This window comes from Elgaria multicarinata, chromosome 3 (assembly GCF_023053635.1).
Source record: "Elgaria multicarinata webbii isolate HBS135686 ecotype San Diego chromosome 3, rElgMul1.1.pri, whole genome shotgun sequence".
Taxonomy (NCBI): domain Eukaryota; kingdom Metazoa; phylum Chordata; class Lepidosauria; order Squamata; family Anguidae; genus Elgaria; species Elgaria multicarinata.
Window position 1 is genome coordinate 162822902 of NC_086173.1, and position 18509 is coordinate 162841410.

Here is an 18509-nt window from a genome sequence, read left to right on the forward strand (position 1 = left end):
TTTACATATTTTTTGCCTGGATATTGAACAATTTTGGTTATCGTCTTTGAAATGTCAGCATATTCGCTAACGCCACACCACAAAATAATTATCCTGGGGTAGTTAAAGGAATAAACTGAACTGGAGGAATTGAAATTAATTGCAATTTTATTGCACGTAGCAAATATTTGCATTGCCTCTTATTGGAAGCGTTCACAAACCCCAGAGGTTTCTTGATGCTTTAAGGAAAATCTGTAAAGCAGCTTTATCAATTAAGTTGTCAGCAAGATTCACCGGCAAATTCTTAAGAGAACTGGTCCCTTTTCATAAACTTTGGAATAATAAGGATCATGAAATTTCACAATGTTTTTCTCTATGATTTAATTAGTATCTATTTGTAAAATCTGTTAAGTTTTTTCTTTGAATAGCTCACGTCGTTCAAATCGTATTTACGTTGTGTTGTTACCTTTTTGTGAGTCCGTTTTAAAGAACTAGGTCAACTGCAAATTAATCAGGTATGAACAAGCACGTTTTAAACTGTTTAAAAAACGTAAGAGGAGGAGACTAAGCTAATTTATCATGGGATGCAGTGCAGCAGTGTTGGGGCCACCATCGAAAAGGCTCCGTTCCCACCATTTTGATAGATTTTGATGATGTGTACATGAGCAGGGCTTTGGAAACGAATCTAACAGAAGGGAAGGCTCATATGAGAGTAGTTCTTTAAATTTATTCTTCCAAGTCAATTTATTCTTCCAAATATACAATGTTTTGTGACTGAATCTCACTCAGTACTCCAAGTACCTGTATGTCATCTCTCCCGTGTGAGTTATTTGGTGAGAAGATTGATCTTCCTACTGAAACTTTTCCAGGCAATGTGAAATCATGTCTATACTCATATCAAAACTTCTACAGGATTATATTCATATAGGAACTTCTACACTAAAATAATTTATATCGCTTTCCCCCCGTGTAAGATCTTGGAGTTTGACAGTAGTTCCTTCCACACGCCAAGCATTTATACAATCTCTCCCCTGCATTCTCTGATGTCTATAGAGGTTTCTGCTTGAACTGAAGTTGTTTCCACTCTCTGCATATTTATATGGTTTCTCCCCTTTGTGAGTTCTTTGATGTCTACTGAGGTTTCTGCTCACATTAAAAGTCTTTCCACACTCCAAGCATTCATGTGGTTTCTCCCCTGTATGAGTTATTTGATGGGAAGTAAGGCTTGTGCTAACGCTGAAGCTCTTTCCACACTCAAAACATTTATATGGTTTCTCCCCTGTGTGAATTCTCAAATGTGTTTTAAGGGTTGAATTATGACAGAAGTTTTTTCCACACACCAAGCACTTATATGGTTTCTCTCCTGTGTGAATTCTTTGATGAGAAGTAAGGTTAGTGTTTCTATTGAAGCACTTTCCACACTCTGTACATTTATATGGTTTCTCTCCTGTGTGAATTCTCTGGTGATATCTGAGGCTTGTGCTCACACTAAAGCTCTTTCCACACTCTGTACATTTATAAGGTTTCTCTCCTGTGTGAATTCTTCGATGAGTACTGAGGTTTCTGCTTGTATTGAAGCATTTTCCACACTCTGCACATTTATGTGGTTTCTCCCCTGTGTGGATTCTTTGATGACAAGTGAGGCCTGTGCTCACACTGAAGCTCTTTCCACAATCAGAACATTTATATGGTTTTTCTCCTGTGTGATTACTTTGATGAGAAGCGAGAAGTGTACTCCTATTGAAGCTCTTTCCACATTCTGCACATTTATGTGGTTTCTCTCCTGTGTGAGTTCTTTGATGTCTACTGAGGCTTGTGCTCAAACTAAAGCTCCTTCCACAGTGTGCACATTTATATGGTTTCTCACCTGTGTGAATTCTTTGATGAGAAGTGAGGTTTGTGCTTCTATTAAAGCACTTTCCACACTCCAAGCATTTATATGGTTTTTCCCCTGTGTGGGTTATTTGATGAGAAATGAGGGTTGAGCTAACACTGAAGCTCTTTCCACACTCCAAGCATTTATATGGTTTCTCCCCTGTGTGAGTTCTTTGATGAGTAGTGAGATTTTTCTGGTGACTGTAACACTTTCCACACTCCAAGCATTTATATGGTTTCTCCCCTGTGTGAATTCTTTGATGCATTCTGAGGTTTCTTTTCACATGGAAGCTCTTTCCACACTCAGCACATTTATATGATTTCTCCCTGGTGTGAGTTCTTTGATGGCTACTGAGGTTTCTGCTTACATATAAGCTGTTTCCACACTCCACGTGTCCGTATGCTTTCTCTCCTGTATGAATTCTTTGCTGGGAAATGAGGAACGTTCCAAAACTGAATCTCTTTCCACACTCCAAGCTGTCCCCTGTGTGGATTTCATATCTGTCTCTTTCTGGTGGCTCTTCACATGGGCCTCCCTCAGTCTCAGCTTCCCATTTGTGACCTCCTGCAATGAAGAGAGAAAACTGGTAAGATTTAGAAATGGAACCTCAAATTACTGAATATTCTCAATGAATAGTTGTGATAAATGGAAGAACTGGGGAAAAAACCTGTGTATTCTCTATCAGAGGTGCAGAGCCTTCTCAGCGGTGGCCCCAGAGCTGTATGACTCTCTGCCGAGGGACACACACCTCCCTCATCCTTCTCTGTTGTCTTGTAGGCAGCAGGCTATGGCAGGGCTGTTTCATCAGGCCTCTGGGATCCTATGATGGCTCCAGAATTGTATCTGTAGTTCTGGCATCTCTAAATATTTCCCAAGGTTTTAATTACCCTGAAGCGGATTGCTGAATTCCTGTTTTGAGGATGTTGTGTTTTTAACATTTAGCACTGAGGTCAAAGTATTGTTAGACCCCTTGTGGGTGTATCATATTAATTATATATGCAGAAAGGCTGACTATTAATGTTATAAGGCGCATGTTTGGACAGGAAGAAACCCTATAGCCAGGATTTTTTTCTGTCTAAACATACATAGGATTGTGCCCTCAGTCAATAAAAACAGATACATCCTGCTAGACTGGAAGATGGAGACTTGATGTACTGAAATATACGTTATGTGCAAAAATGCTACGGTTAGTTTGTTCTGTTTATAAACATGCTATTATTACCAACCAGGGAAAGACGGTTCCAGACCAAGAGAGGCCACAATCCCTGAATTCTCCTCCATGATTTCATTATGCAGAGCTCTCTGGTCCGGATCCAGCAGCACCCACTCCTCCTCCGTGAAAGACACAGCCACCTCCTCAAAGGTCACCGGGCCCTGAAAGGAAAAGAAATAAATTCCTCCTCAGAGATAACATGAAAATAACAGTTGAAAAACATCCAAAAGACTAGTTAAGGTGACATTTTCCTCCCTCTCTCAAAATACTAGAACCGAACAGGGTCATCCCATGAAGCTGACAAGACCATGTCACGCCAGACCGTTTCCAGCTTCATTGGCTGCCAGTCCAGGTCCGGGCCCGATTCAAAGTGCTGGTATTAACATTTAAAGCCTTAAACAGCTTGGGGCCAGGCTATCTGAAGGAATGCCTCCTCCCGTATGTACCTGCCCGGACCCTAAGGGGTCCTTCTCCGCGAGCCCCTTCCAAAGGAAGTGAGGCAGGTGGCTACCAGGAAGAGGGCCTTCTCTGCTGTGGCACCCCGGCTGTGGAATGAGCTCCCTAAGGAGGTTCGCCTGGCACCTACATTATATGCATTCAGACGCCAGGTGAAGACCTTTTTATTCTCCCAGCATTTTAACAGTCTATAAATAAATTTTAACTCTGTGTTTTAAATTTGTAATTTTGCATTGCTGCTGTTTTTATCTGGTTGAGCTTTTATATTGTATTTTAGATTATGGTTTTATACTGTTCTTTTATACTTTGAATGTTTTTAATTTTTGTGAACCGCCCAGAGAGCTCCGGCTATTGGGCGGTATAGAAATGTAATAAATAAATAAATAAATAAATAAGCTGATGGGTGGGAGATTCAGGACAGTTGAAAAGAAGGACTTCTTCACGCAGCACATAGTTAAATTATGGAACTCACTACCACAGGATGTAGTGATGGACACCAATTTGGATAGCTTTAAAAGGGAGTTGGATCAATTTCTGGAGGAGAAAGCTATCCATGGCTACTAGCCCTGATGGCTAAGTGCTACCTCCAGTATTCGAGGCAGTAAGCCTGTGTGCACCAGTTGCTGGGGAACATGGGTGGGAGGGTGCTGTTGCACCATGTCCTGCTTGTTCATCCCTGACCGATGGCTGGTTGGCCACTGTGTGAACAGAGTGCTGGACTAGATGGACCCATGGTCTGATCCAGCAGGGCTCTTCTGATGTTCTTATGTGAGATGAATGCTTATTATTCTCGGCATCTATGCAAGCACTTCTCTCTTCTTTTGTGCCCATGGGCCCCAAGAGATGAGGGAACCCTGATCAAAACCATCCTGAGTGGCACTCACAGCCTTCCAAGTGGGCAGTGTTGTGTATTACCCCGGCTGTGGGCTTTCAGGTTTTTCAGGCTTGCCAAGGAGACAAAAATAGCCAGACTCACAGGTTTCCTTACAAGGGGACTAATTTATTAGATGATGATGATGATAATAATAATAATAATTTATTTCTCACCCGCCTCTCCGATTGGATCGAGGCGGGGAACAACAGCAAGCATAAAATACATATTACATGTATCCTAATAAAAGCAGACTAGACTGTGAAACCTTCTTCTCTCTGGCCTTCCTTCTTCTCACATCAGTTCGTTGGTTTCTGTTCACCACTCTGCTGCTAAGTTCATCTTCTTCGCTCGCTGCTCTGACCATGTTACTCCACTTCTGAAATCTCTTCATTGGCTTCCAATTCACCTCAGAATCCAATATAAACTCCTCCTGTTGACCTACAAGGCTTTTTCACAGTCTAGCTCCTTCCTATCTTTCCTCTCTCATCTCACACTATTGCCCCGCTCGTGCTCTTCGCTCCTCTGATGCCATGTTTCTCACCTGCCCAAGGGTCTCTACTTCCCTTGCTCGGCTTCGTCCATTTTCTTCCACTGCCCCTTACGCCTGGAACGCTCTTCCAGAACATTTGCAAACTACAAGTTCAATCGCAGTTTTTAAAGCTCAGCTAAAAACTTTTCTTTTTTCTAGAGCTTTTAAAACTTGATTTTGATCTTACTTTTATACTGTTAGTTTTACTCTACCCTGTGCCTGTTTGGTGCATTCTCTTCCCCCTTCTTATTGTTTTATTATGATTCTATTAGAATGTAAGCCTATGCGGCAGGGTTTTGCTATTTTATTGGTTTACTCTGTACAGCACCATGTACACTGATGGTGCTATATAAATAAATAAATAAATAAATAAATAAATAATAAGGACAATTATAGCTAAATGAACTTGGCATTGCTCCCAGGTTCAGAGAGTGATCAGTCGTACATGGGGATTAATTACAAAGCAGCGCTTCTCATCATAAGACTCTATAGCATGAGGTTCCATGTTGTGATAACAAGGCACTTGTGGCGATACCCACCTTTCTGTCCCTTAGATATGTCTGTGTTTGTATGTCTAGTGAGTGCGGAATATTGGACTGAGTGGGTGTGGCTAGTGATGCTGTGAGAGAGGGGGAGGGAGCAGTATACATAGGTTGGCTGAGGGGATTGTTAGTTTTAGTCTAGGGTTTTAGTCGGACTTGTGCTTCATGAGTGTGTTTGGTGTGTGTGAGGAGTGAGAAGAGATAGGACATTAAGGGACTTGGGATTGTTGCTTTAAATACAAAAATAAGCAGGTTTGATCTAAATCGAAATACCAAAGATCTGTTCAATTTCAATGAACTTTACTTTGTGTTCTGTTACCACAAACCACATGTCAGCTCGGATTTATTACCTGCTATATTACACAGTGTAAAAACATCTACCGATACACCTGCAGTTCAGTACCTCAACAATAGAACCTATTTTCCAAACCCCTTTACCTTGTTCCCTCACATATAGGGGAAAGGTTGTGTTGTTTTTACCCTTTCCTCAGGCTTTCCAAGAGGTGGCGCTTGGCTTGAGAAGGGTGTGCTAGGCAAGGCCTTCTGTGTGAGGTCGGTGTCGTCGCAGGGGCTGCTTGGCAGTTCTTTGGCACAGGCAAGACCCACTAATTGGGTTTCTAAGGGTGTTATGCCCAGCTTTCCAACTGAACTACCTTGGAATGTCAGCTGGTTAGAGCCTCCGGATAAGACACTTGACGTACTCATGAGATCACTGTTGCTGTGCTTTCACTCATCTTTCCCATAACATAAAGAAATGTTGCTGATTCGTACAGAAGAGCATAACTATGTTAGCTTAGAAACAGAAGCAGCCATTCACCCAGAAGCCTTTGCAGGCAGCCATGGTTTGCCAGCCCACCAAGTCATACATGTTGGCAGAAGCAGAGAGGGCCATTCAATCCCAGAGAAGTGAGCAGAAGGCAAAGCCCCTGTATGTCTGTCCAGGAATTCTTCCCCCTACCTGATCTGGGTGCAGAGTAGCTGTTTTCCCTCCGCCACGAAGAAGAGGTGGCTGAATTTGTATTGCTGGCATCATCCATTCACCTGTGGGAGACAAAGGTGGTGGGCAAACCTGATCCATGTGCGTCTTCAACGAGATTAAATGATACATTTTTAAGGACACAAGCGCACTAAATCTCCACAATTTATACTCATTTTTATACTCTTTTTTTTTTTAAAAAAATGTCAGTTACGTGAAAACACATCTCTCCTCATTTGGATTGTCACACAGAGGAGGGCCAGGATCTCTTCTCAATCCTCCCAGAGTGCAGGACACGGAATAAAGGGCTCAAGTTACAGGAAGTCAGATTCCGGCTGGACATCAGGAAAGACGTCCTGACTGTTAGAGCAGTACAACAATGGAACCAATTACAGAGGAAGGTTGTGGGCTCTCCCACACTAGAGGCATTCAAGAGGCAGCTGGACAACCTTTTGACAGGGATGCTTTAGGGTGGATTCATGCATTGAGCAGGGGGTTGGACTCAATGGCCTTGTAGGCCCCTTCCAACTCTACTATTCTATGCGTCTATGAGAAATCACAGTACTGGATTCCATGTCTTCACATTTTTTGTGGAATGAGCTCCTCAGAGAGGTCCGCCTGGCACCTACACTGTACTCTTTTTGTCGCCAACTGAAGACCTTTTTATTCTCTCAGTATTTTAACACTTAATTTTAACTTAAATTTAAATTTTACTGTTCTAACTGTATTTTAATCTTACATCAATTTTGCTGCGTGGTTTTATCCTGGTTGTGCTTTTGATTCTGTATTTTGTATTTGTGCTTTTAACCTGTTGGTTGTTTTATTATGGTTTTAATTTTTGTGAACCGCCCAGAGAGCTTCGGCTATTGGGCGGTATAAAAATGTAATAAATAAATAAATAAATTTTTATAGTAAACACATTTCTGCACTGTGGGAAAGGATGAAGTTAAGAGTTATTGCCCTCCCTTCAATCCCCCCAAATATTTAGTGGAACTAAACTGAAATTTGCCCCATTAAGCCGTACCCTGCATGGTGGCTCCTCTGTCATCCTCCATCACAATCCTCCTTCGCTCTGGACTGCATCTGCTGCCGGATGGAGTCTTCTCTGCCTCAGGGGAATCAGTGCCGAGTTCTGCAAAAAGAACCTGCTCCTGAAACAGCAAAGAGGATCCAAGACATGCAATGGGGAGAAGGATTAGAAAAGGCAAGGCACTACAGGCAGCAGATTTCGACAAGATGTAGAATATTTAGGATATTCTCACCTGCTCCCCTTCCTGTTTCTTGTCCTCTGCCTGGCTCAGGAGGAAGCCTTCTGCCAGGGCCACCGCCTGGGAACTGGTTTCCGCTCCACATTCCCTCACCCAGCTCCCAATTTCCAAAGGCAGGATGGCCAGGAACTGCTCCAGGATCACCAGATCTAGCATCTCGTTTTTTGTATGGCTCTCTGGTTTCAGCCACTGATGGCAGAGACTGTGGAGTTGGCTGCAAACCTCTCGGGGGCCCTCGGCCTCCTGGTAGGGGAACTGCCGGAAATGCTGGCGCTGTACATTTTTGCAGAACATCTTTTCCCAGGATTCTCTGCACTGGCCTTTCCCAGTATTCACCAGTTGTGATGGTACCAGCCTCTCTTCCTGAATTGGGATCTGCAATTCTCAAGGAAGCCTCTGAGAAGGCCGAAGAAACGCCTCTTTCTTCTGGCACTTTCTGTCTCAAGTCCAAATGGAGATGCTACCAGGTCCTGCAAAGCCAAAATATGGTTCTGTGAGGTAATTATTACACTATCAGGGCCGGACGACATTTTGTACATGGAGTGACTCCAGCTAGCAACCAGGTCATCTCCCAGAAGGAAAGGATGGTGAACTCCAAGACCCAAAGAGACACCAGATTCCAGCTGGACATCAGGAAAAACTTCCTGACTGTTAGAGCAGTGTGACAATGGAATCAGTTACCTAGGGAGGTTGTGGGCTCTCCCACACTAGAGGCCTTCAAGAGGCAGCTGGACAAGCATCTGTCGGGGATGCTTTAGGGTGGATTCCTGCATTGAGCAGGGGGTTGGACTCGATGGCCTTTTAGGCCCCTTCCAACTCTGCTATTCTATGATTCTATGACCACAGACTGTGGGGAGGTTCCTTCATCTGAAGGAACCAAAGCCCTCAATATGGTTCATGTCTGAAGATGTGGCATCCCACCAACTAGTCTTTTAAACATAGGCCCACTATGTTTAAAAGAAGCATTAGCTGTATTGCACCACAAGCAATTAGCCAAATTCGGCAATTTGAGGTGCCCAATGGATGGACAAAGAACAAATGTTTTCCTTGAATAAGACACAGCCTAAAATCCACAGGTGTGAAAAGGAGGACAGGGCTCCTGTATCTTTAACAGTTGCATTGAAAAGGGAATTTCAGCAGGTGTCATTTGTATATATGGACAACCTGGAGAAATTCCCTCTTCATTACAACAGTTAAAGCTGCAGGAGCTACACTAGAGTGACCAGATTTAAAAGAGGGCAGGGCACCTGTAGCTTTAACTGGTGTGACGAAGAAGGAATTTCACCAGGTTCTCCATATATACAAACAGCACCTGCTGAAATTCCCTTTTCAATACAACTGTTAAAGATACAGGAGCCCTGTCCTCCTTTTCATATGGTCACCCTAATTCCACCCCAGGCCTTGAAGAGCCTGAAAACTAGGCAGGGTGGGAAAGGAAGACTATGACAACATATTCAGTTGTGGTAACAAAATGGAGCTTACTACAAACAGCTACAGCTCAAAAAGAAAACAGATCACTAGACATTAAGCCACCTTAAAGCTCACTTAGATTTGGGCTCTCAACAAAGGAAATATGAGTTGATTAATCATCTGAATTTTGGACAGATGGCCTGAATTTACGTTTGCATAGAGCCTAGGGGAAACATAACCTTTTCTCTATTTAAGGCATATGGTGCCTGAAATTTTTATTATTTTAATTTTTATTCTCTCAGTATTTTAACACTTAATTTTAACTTAAATTTAAATTTTACTGTTTTAACTCTGTTTTTTTAATTTTATATCAATTTTGCTGCGTGGTTCTTATCCTGGTTGTGCTTTTTATTCTGTATTTTGTATTTGTGCTTTTAACCTGTTGGTTGTTTTATTATGGTTTTAATTTTTGTGAACCGCCCAGAGAGCTTCGGCTATTGGGTGGTATAAAAATGTAATAAATAAATAAATAAATATTTTTGATTGTTTCATGTAAAACTAAGTAATATGTCTCTGCTGCCTCTGTCCATGGAGGTTCCTCTCATAGCAAAAATAGTCTTGATGGACCAGATCCAAGGTTCACATAAGGCATCATCCAGTTCCCACCATTGATTGGCCGTTGCTTCCAAGGAGTCCACAAACTCTGCACCAAAAGAACTCGGATCCATTGACCCTGCTTTGCTGGGGGGTCTTTGCTTCAGCTCAGCCCACCCTGCTACACACACACACACACACACACTTACTTTGACATTCCTATTTAAAATTTTCTTTTTCATTCCTATTTAATATTTCCTTTTTTCAGCTTTTGAAGACTTTTGTGAACAATTTCTTCCCCCTCCACCCCCCGCGGGATATATGGAGAGGAGGCTACTTCTAATCAAAATCAAACTATGATCAGTCCATCGCTTCTCATTCATCCGTTTCAACATTTCAGACTTTTAATAAGGGGGTTGGACTCGATGGCCTTGTAGGCACCTTCCATCTCTGCTACTCTATGATTCTATAACCCCCCTCCAGACCAAAGGTAGGGTGACCATATGAAAAGGAGGACAGGCTTCCTGTATCTTTAACAGTTGCATAGAAAAGGGAATTTCAGCAGGTGTCATTTGTATGCATGCAGCACCTGGTGAAATTCCCTCTTCATCACAACAGTTAAAGCTGCAGGAGCTATACTGTGACCAGATTTAAAGGAGGGCAGGGCACCTGCAGCTTTAAGTGTTGTGATGAAGAGCACAATATGCACCAGGTTCTCCATATGTACAAATGACGCCTGCCGAAAATCCCTTTTCTAGACAACTGTTAAAGATACAGGAGCCCCGACCTCCTTTTCATAGGGTCACCCTACCAAAGAGGCGGGAAGGCTTTGCACAGAGCAGGAAAGAAAGAAGCCTCCGGAGGGTGGGTGGACGGGCGTACTATTCTGTAGGGCACCCTTCCCCAAGCTGGTGCCCTCCAAGAGCCATGCTGGCTGGGGATGATGGAAGTTGCAGTCCAACCCCCCTGAAAAAAGGGGGGTAGATTGGGGAAAGCTGGGATATGGTTGAGCTACGCCAGCCAACTTCTCGGGGGAGGAACGTGTCTTTTCTCAATCCTTGCACCCTTCGATTCCTCGTGTCTAACCCCAAATCCTCCTACCCCTGGCTGGCTGCGGTTTGAGTCTAGTTTGGGTCCTCCCGCCCTCTCTGGATTCTCCCAAGGACGCCCCTCCCCTGCTGCAGCCCTGGGATTCCCCCCCCACACACACACACACCTCAAATGCCCACCTGGGGTTGGAGGAGACTCACCTGAGCCACGAAGGGAGACCCCGACGCTGCTCCGGATTGGAGAGCGCCCACTCTCCTCTGGGGCCAGAGGAGGAGTCAGCACAGGAAGGGATTTCGGAGGGAGGGGCGTCAGCCGGGGGGGGAACCCCTCCCACCCCCAATTCCCTTCCTCTCTAGGAATCGAGTTCAATCCTTTTAACCCTTGAAAGCCAAGTCGGCGTCACTCTGTCTCCCAAAGCAGGAGCCAAGGGAACACGCTTTGCACCACCTGGGAAGGGAAGACTCTGGCTGAGTGAGTTCCAAGGACACGCTAATCAACGGTAGGGTGGCCATATGGAAAGGAGGACCGGGCTCCTGTATCTTTAACAGTTGCATAGAAAAGGGAATTTCATCAGGTGTCATTTGTATATATGGAGAACTTAGTGAAATTCCCTCTTCATCACCACAGTTAAAGCTGCAGGTGCCCTGCCCTCCTTTAAATCTGGTCACTCGAGTATAGTTCCTGCAGCTTTAACTGTGGTGATGAAGAGGGAATTTTGCTAGGTGCGACATGCCTACAAATGACACCTGCTGAAATTTATTTATTTTATTTATTATATTTTTATACCGCCCAATAGCTGAAGCTCTCTGGGTGGTTCATTCCCTTTTCTATGCAACTGTTAAAGATACAGGAGCCCTGCCCTCATTTTCATATAGTCACCCTACAGGAGCTATACTAGAGTGACCAGATTTAAAAGAGGGCAGGGCACCTGCAGCTTTGAGTGTTGTGATGAAGAGGAAATTTCATTAGGTTCCCCATATGTACAAATGACACCTGCTGAAATTCCCTTTTCAATACAACTGTTAAAGATACAGGAGCCCTGTCCTCCTTTTCATATGGTCACCCTAGATTTTCAGCAGATGTCACTGATATGCATACAGCACCTGGTGAAATCCCCTCTCCATCACTAGTTAAAGCTGCAGGAGCCCTGTCCTCCTTTGTATCTGGTCACTCTAGCATAGAAATACAAGAGAGGACAAGGCTCCTGCAGCTTTAACTGTTGTGGTGAAGAGGAAATTTCACCAGGTGCTGCATGCATACCAATGACACCTGCTGAAAATCCCTTTTCTATTCAACTGTTAATGATACAGGAGCCTTATCCTGCTTTTCAAATGGTCACCCTAATCAACGGGAAACTTTTTTTAAAAACAAAACAAAACACAAACTTAAAATGTTTATGTGTATCAGTTAGGATGACCCTATGGAAAGGAGGACAGGGCTCCTGTATCTTTAACAGTGGTATTGAAAGGGGGATTTCAGCAGGTGTCATTTCTAGGCATGCAGTACCTGGTGAAATGCCTTCTTCATCACAACTGTTAAAGCTGCAGGAGCCCTGCCCTCTTTTGTATCAGGTCACTCTAGCATAGCTCCTGCAGCTTTAATGGTTGTGCTGAAGAGGGAATTTCACTAGGTGTTGCATGCATAGAAAAGACACCTGCTGAAAATCCCTTTTCAATTCAACTGTTAAAGATATACAGGAGCCCTGTCCTCCTTTTCATAGGGTCACCCTCTTTTGTTGCCCACCAACCTTCAATTCATTTTGGGAGAACGGGCAACACAGTGGCACGTGCAGTTCAACGTAGGCAAGTGTAAAGTGATGCACATTTGGGCGAAACATCAACACCACCCAGCTTATTTATTGATTACCTTTCTAGACTGGCCATACCAGCGGGAAAATCCCCCAGAGCCCTCTGGGGTGGACCATTTTAATAGGCCCCCCACCCTTGCAGAGGGGAAAGGCTGCTGACAGTCTAAACCTCAATAGAAAGTGATCTGACCCTGACAAGGAGGTAGATGTTAATTCCCCCACTTTCAGATCACCATCCTCCTGCCCAGTCGAGAAAACCAAGTCAAGTGTGTGTCCCTTTGCATGCGTTGGGCCTATGACATGTTGAGACAGCCCCATGCTGTCATGAAGTCCTGAGCCGCCCCGGATACAGGAGCCTCAGCATGGAAGCTGAGATCCCCCAGAACCTGTTAGGAATGCTTAGCAGAGATTAAGCAGCACCTTCTCAGCGTTTGACTCTTCTGCACGGCTGCTGAGTGCCTGCTCTCTGAAAGAAAAATACTCACACTATGTAGGCTTTTCTTCAGCAAAGATTTTACTGAGTTATATACGTATAACATTTCCATACAAAATACATCTAGCAGTAACAACATCACTGACTAGCATCAACCACACCTACATTACATACGTACAGCATTATATACATTTTGTACATGGCATTGCACAGTATTGATCAAAAAACAACCCATAGTTCAAAACAACCCGCACTCAACCACCTACTGTGAGTGGGTGGTTCGCCTGTCCGGCTAGGTGAGGTTCACCCTGTTCTGGAGGGGGTTGCACTCTCCCTAAAGGATCGGGTTCATAGTTTGGGGGTGCTCATGGATCCAGAACTGTCACTTGAGGCACAGGTGAACTCAGTGGCAAAGAGCACCTTTTATCAGCTTAGGCTGATATACCAACTGCACCCTTATCTGGACAGAGACAGCCTAGCTACAATGATCCATGCTCTGATAACCTCTCGTTTGGATTACTGCAATGTGTTATACATGGGGCTGCCTTTGAAAACGGTCCAGAAACTTCAACTGGTACAAAACAGGGCAGCATGGTTACTAACAGGGACTGGCCAACGAGACCGCATCACGCCAGTCCTTTTCCAGCTTCGTTGGCTCCCAGTCCAGATCTGGGCCTGATTCAAAGTGCTGGTATTAACATTTAAAGCCTTAAATGGCTTGGGGCCAGGCTATCTGAAGGAACGCCTCCTCTCATATGTACCTGCCCGGACCCTAAGGTCATCCTCAGGGGTCCTTCTCCGTGAGCCCCTGCCAAAGGAAGTGAGGCAGATGGCTACCAGAAGGAGGGCCTTCTCTGCTGTGGCACCCCGGCTGTGGAATGAGCTCCCTAAGGAGGTTCGCTTGGCACCTACATTATATTCTTTTAGACGCCAGGTGAAGACTGTTTTATTCTCCCAGTATTTTAACAGTCTATAAATTAATTTTAACTTTGCTGTTTTAAATTTGTATTTTAAATTTATATTTTTGCATTGCTGAGGGGAGACATGATAGAGGTGTACAAAGTTATGCATGGTGTGGAGAATGTGGATAGGGAGACATTTTTCTCCCTCTCTCAAAATACTAAAACCCCATGGGGTCATCCCATGAAGCTGATGGGTGGGAGATTCAGGACAAATAAAAGGAAGTACTTCTTCGCACAGCACAGAGTTAACTTATGGAACTCACTACCACAGGATGTGGTGATGGCCACCAATCTGGATGGCTTTAAAAGGGAGTTGGATAAATTCCTGGAGGCAAAGGCTATCAATGGCTACTAGCCCTGATGGTTGTGTGCTACCTCCAGTATTCGAGGCAGTAAGCCTATGTGCACCAGTTGCTGGGGAACATGGGAGGGAGGGTGCTGTTGCATCATGTCCTGCTTGTTCATCCCTGGCCGATGGTTGGTTGGCCACTGTGTGAACAGAGTGCTGGACTAGATGGACCCTTGGTCTGATCCAGAATGGCACTTTTTATGTTCTTACATTTGTGTCAAGGATTCCTTTGGATACTGGACAGTTTACTGTTTTATGTTTGATGATGTATATGTATGAACACAACTTGCAATGGCCATTGGCTTGGGCCAAATAAGATTTGATTTCTTATCCTGTTGCTCATATGACCGTTTTTGAGTTTGTGTGTGTATGTACGTTCCTTCCAATGTTAACACTTTTTTTTGTACTGTCAAGTTTCTTTTTGTTAAAATTTAATCCTTGGCATTTGAAATGTTGCGGTGGCTCTTTCTTTTTGGCTACCCGCCCCATGGCCACAGCTAGACCTAAGGTTTATCCTGGGATCATCCAGAATTCACCCCTGCCTGATTACTGGATCCCCTGTGTGTCACCTAGATAAACAGGTTTGACCCCTGGACGATCCAGGGATAAACCTTAGGTCTAGCTATGGCCCATGTCTAATAAACAATTCCCACATTACGTAAAGTGGATAACCTGAGACCCAGAGAATTTTACGGCTGCTTTGGGAAAGGAAAAGCAAGGAGTGTCAGCTCACTTTTGGGCTTGTTTTCCTTCCACTCACAGAAAAGGAAATTGCTAGGCCATGCCAGACTCCAACTCCTATCAGCCCCAAGAACATAGTAAATGGTCAGGGATGATAGGAGTTGTAGTACAACAGCATCTGGACCCCAGAATTGTTGTTTTTAAATGGATACTGTTGTTTTTATGTTTCTGATGGTTTTTTAAATTTTGTATACTTTTTAATGTTTACCATTTTTAACTTATAAACCGCCCAGAGAGCTTCGGCTATGGGGCGGTATATAAATGTAATAAATAAAAAAATTACGGGTCTTCCAAACCCTGCTATACATGTGGAGCTGATGTTAAACATTCCTTTAAAACCAGTTCATTCAAGGGTGGGGGTAGCAATCGCTGCATTTGGGGAAGATCTATAGATCTATTATTTCTCACTATGTACTAACGTAAAAGAGAGAAAAATACAACCTCAGAGTTTGTTTTTTAATGTCTATTGATGTTTCTTATCTCTTTCCACACTCTGCCCATTTATATGGTTTCTCCCCTCTGTGAATACTTTGATGAGAAGAGAGGTATGGTCTCACATGGAAGCTCTTTCCCCGTTATGCACATTTATATGATTGAAGGGTTTGAATTTTAGAGTTGAAGAAGAGAGCAAAGTCAGTGGCAGACAGAGAAGGAGCTAAGGACGGAGAACAGGGCTTCAAAAGAGAATTAAAGGAAGCAAAGCCTACTCAGGGTTGTGCTCATACTAAAGCTTTTTCCACATGGTCTCTCTCCTGTATGATTTTTTTGATGAGAAGTTAGGTTGTCTTCTATCTTTTCTCCTTGTTGGAATGGTTTGTAACTGTGCCTTTAAAATTTTCTTTTTTAAATACTCCCACCCATCCTGCACTCCTTTTCTCATTAGGCTCACTTGCCATGGGACCTTACTTATCATAGTTCTGAGTTTATTAAAATCAGCTTTCCTAAAATCCAGAGTACGTGTATGGCTACACTCAGCTTTTGTCTCCTTTATAACCAATAATTAAAGTATGACGTGGTCACTTTCCACCAGAGTCTCCGTAACTGCCACTTTATCCACTAAGTCATCCCTATTGGTCAATATCAAGTCAAGGATTGCCAATCCTCTAGTTCCTTCCTCCACTTTCTGTAGGAGGAAGTTATCAACCACACATGTCAGGAATTTCTTGGAAGGTCCGCTTTTGGCAGTATTTGTCTCCCAACAGATATCAGGGTAATTGGAGTCACCCATTGCAACTACATCAGACTTCAATTTGATTTCTACTTGAAGCTCTTTCCTCACTATTCATATTTATATGGTTTCTGTGAGTTCTTCGATATCTATTATTATTAATATTTATTTATATCTCGCCATCAATTTTCATGGTGCTGTACAGAACAAAATAAAACAGAATACAAAACAACCTGCCACATGGCTTACATTCTAAAATCACAATGACAAACAAACAGGGAGGGGAAAGGCTATCCAGCCTGGGGGACAATAAAACAAAAAATAAAATTAGTATCATCACACTACGGATTATAAGCTTTTGAGAAAAGAAACGATTTCAAATAAGATTTAAAAACTGAGATTGACGTCGCGGTTCGCAGATGCTCTGGAAGAAAATTCCAGGCATAGGGGGCAGCGAGCGAAAACGGGCGAAGACAAACGAGAGAAGTAGAAACTCTTGGGCGAGTAAGAGACATAGTGATATGAGAGCGAAGGGTGCAAGCAGGACAGTAAGGTGAAATAAGAGACGAGAGATAAAGGAGGAGCCAGGCCGTGACAAGCTTTAAAAGTCAAAAGGAGAAGCTTGTATTGAATTCTGCAGGAGACAGGGAGACAGTGAAGGGATTTTAGAAGCGGGGTGACATGATCAAAACGACGAACCAGAAAGATAATCTTAGCCGCAGAATGATGAATAGAAACCAATGGGGAAAGATGAGAAGAAGGAAGACCAGTCAACAGGAGATTGCAATAGTCCAAGCGGGAAATAACCAAGGCATGAATGAGAGTCTTGTCGGAGGAGACCGATAAGAACGGGCAAATTCTAGGGATGTTATACAAGAAGAAACGACAAGAGTTCGCTACAGCCTCAATATGGGAGGAAAAGGAAAGTGAAGAGTTAAAAATAAAACCAAGACGATGAGGTTCCTCAACAGGATAGAGTATAACTTTATTAACAGTGATAGAAAATGAGAGAAGAGGAGATGGTTTAGGAGGGGAAACTAGCAGTTCTGTTTTTGCCATGTTTAGTTTCAGGCGACGCCGAAGCATCCAGGCTGAGACATCGGTGAGAAAGGCTGAGATATGATCCTCAGGAGATGAAAGGTATAGTTGGGTATCATTGGCATACAGATGGTATTGAATCATAGAATCATAGAATAGCAGAGTTGGAAGGGGCCTACAAGGCCATCGAGTCCAACCCCCTTCTCAATGCAGGAATCCACCCTAAAGCATCCCTGACAGATGGTTGTCCAGCTGCCTCTTAAAGGCCTCTAGTGTGGGAGAGCCCACAACCTCACCAGGCAACTGATTTCATTGTCGTACTGCTCTAACAGTCAGGAAGTTTTTCCTGATGTCCAGCTGGAATCTGGCTTCCTTTAACTTGAGCCCGTTATTCCATGTCCTGCACTGTGGGAGGATTGAGAAGAGATCCTGGCCCTCCTCTGTGTGACAACCTTTTAAGTATTTAAGTATGAAGACCATGAGAATGAATAAATTACCCAAAGATAATGTACAGAATAAACAACAACGGGCCAAGCACAGAGCCCTGTGGAACCCCGACTGAAAGGGGAGAGGAAGCAGACGAAAGGCCATTAGCCAACATGTTGAACGACCGGCCTGATAAATAAGAGACGAACCAGTCATAGACTGAATCTCAAAAACAAAGGTCGTGAGGGGAGTCCAACAGAAGATCGTGATCGACTGTATCAAAGGTCCAGAATAAGGACAGAGTAGAGAGGTCTTTAGACTTGGCAAGAAGGCCATCGTTAGTAATATTAGTAAGGGCAGTCTCAGTGGAATGAAGACGACGAAAACCAGACTGAAAAGGATCCAAAGCAGAGGTAGTAGAGAGAAAGTCGAGGCAATGGGAGTAGACCACTGCCACGACACAAGCTCTGAACACCAGACCTGGCCGAGGCTACTCCCTGCTCAAGCCAAGCACCACCACTTGATACGCCTGAGGCAAAGGATAAAGCCCACCTTCCTCTAAACTATGTGGAGAAAGGGGTTTAAAATGGAGAAGGATTTTAATATATATAATAATGCGCTGTGAGTTATATCTGCTTAGGTGAATGATTGTCAGAGTGGGTGTTAAATGTGTAAACTTAAGATGATAAACGCCAAACAGACACGTGGGCTTTTTGTGGTAGTTTAAAAACAAAACAATCAAAATTTATTTTTAAAAGTTCATAAGCTTTGTTTCAAATAACAACATTTAAAAACCTTTTTGAAACCTTTCATACAAT

The 18509-nt window shown here is 43.5% G+C and overlaps 1 protein-coding gene across 2 annotated transcripts in view; it reads right to left on the reverse strand.

Annotated features, from left to right (window-relative positions):
* Positions 1-751: 751 nt before the first annotated feature.
* Positions 752-18509, reverse strand: part of LOC134396341 (zinc finger protein 883-like) — a 34737-nt gene continuing 16979 nt past the window's right edge. The window contains exons 1-6 of one of the 2 annotated variants that reach the window (XM_063122806.1): positions 10968-11036; positions 7708-8183; positions 7470-7596; positions 6428-6510; positions 3082-3229; positions 752-2419 (exon numbers count right to left, since the gene is read on the reverse strand). In XM_063122806.1, coding sequence (XP_062978876.1) covers positions 900-2419; positions 3082-3229; positions 6428-6510; positions 7470-7596; positions 7708-8007 — 2178 coding nt within the window. In that variant the 5' untranslated portion in view covers positions 8008-8183; positions 10968-11036 and the 3' untranslated portion in view covers positions 752-899. Of the gene's footprint in view, positions 2420-3081; positions 3230-6427; positions 6511-7469; positions 7597-7707; positions 8184-10967; positions 11037-18509 lie in introns of those variants that run through there. The other variant, XM_063122807.1, reaches the window with a different exon arrangement.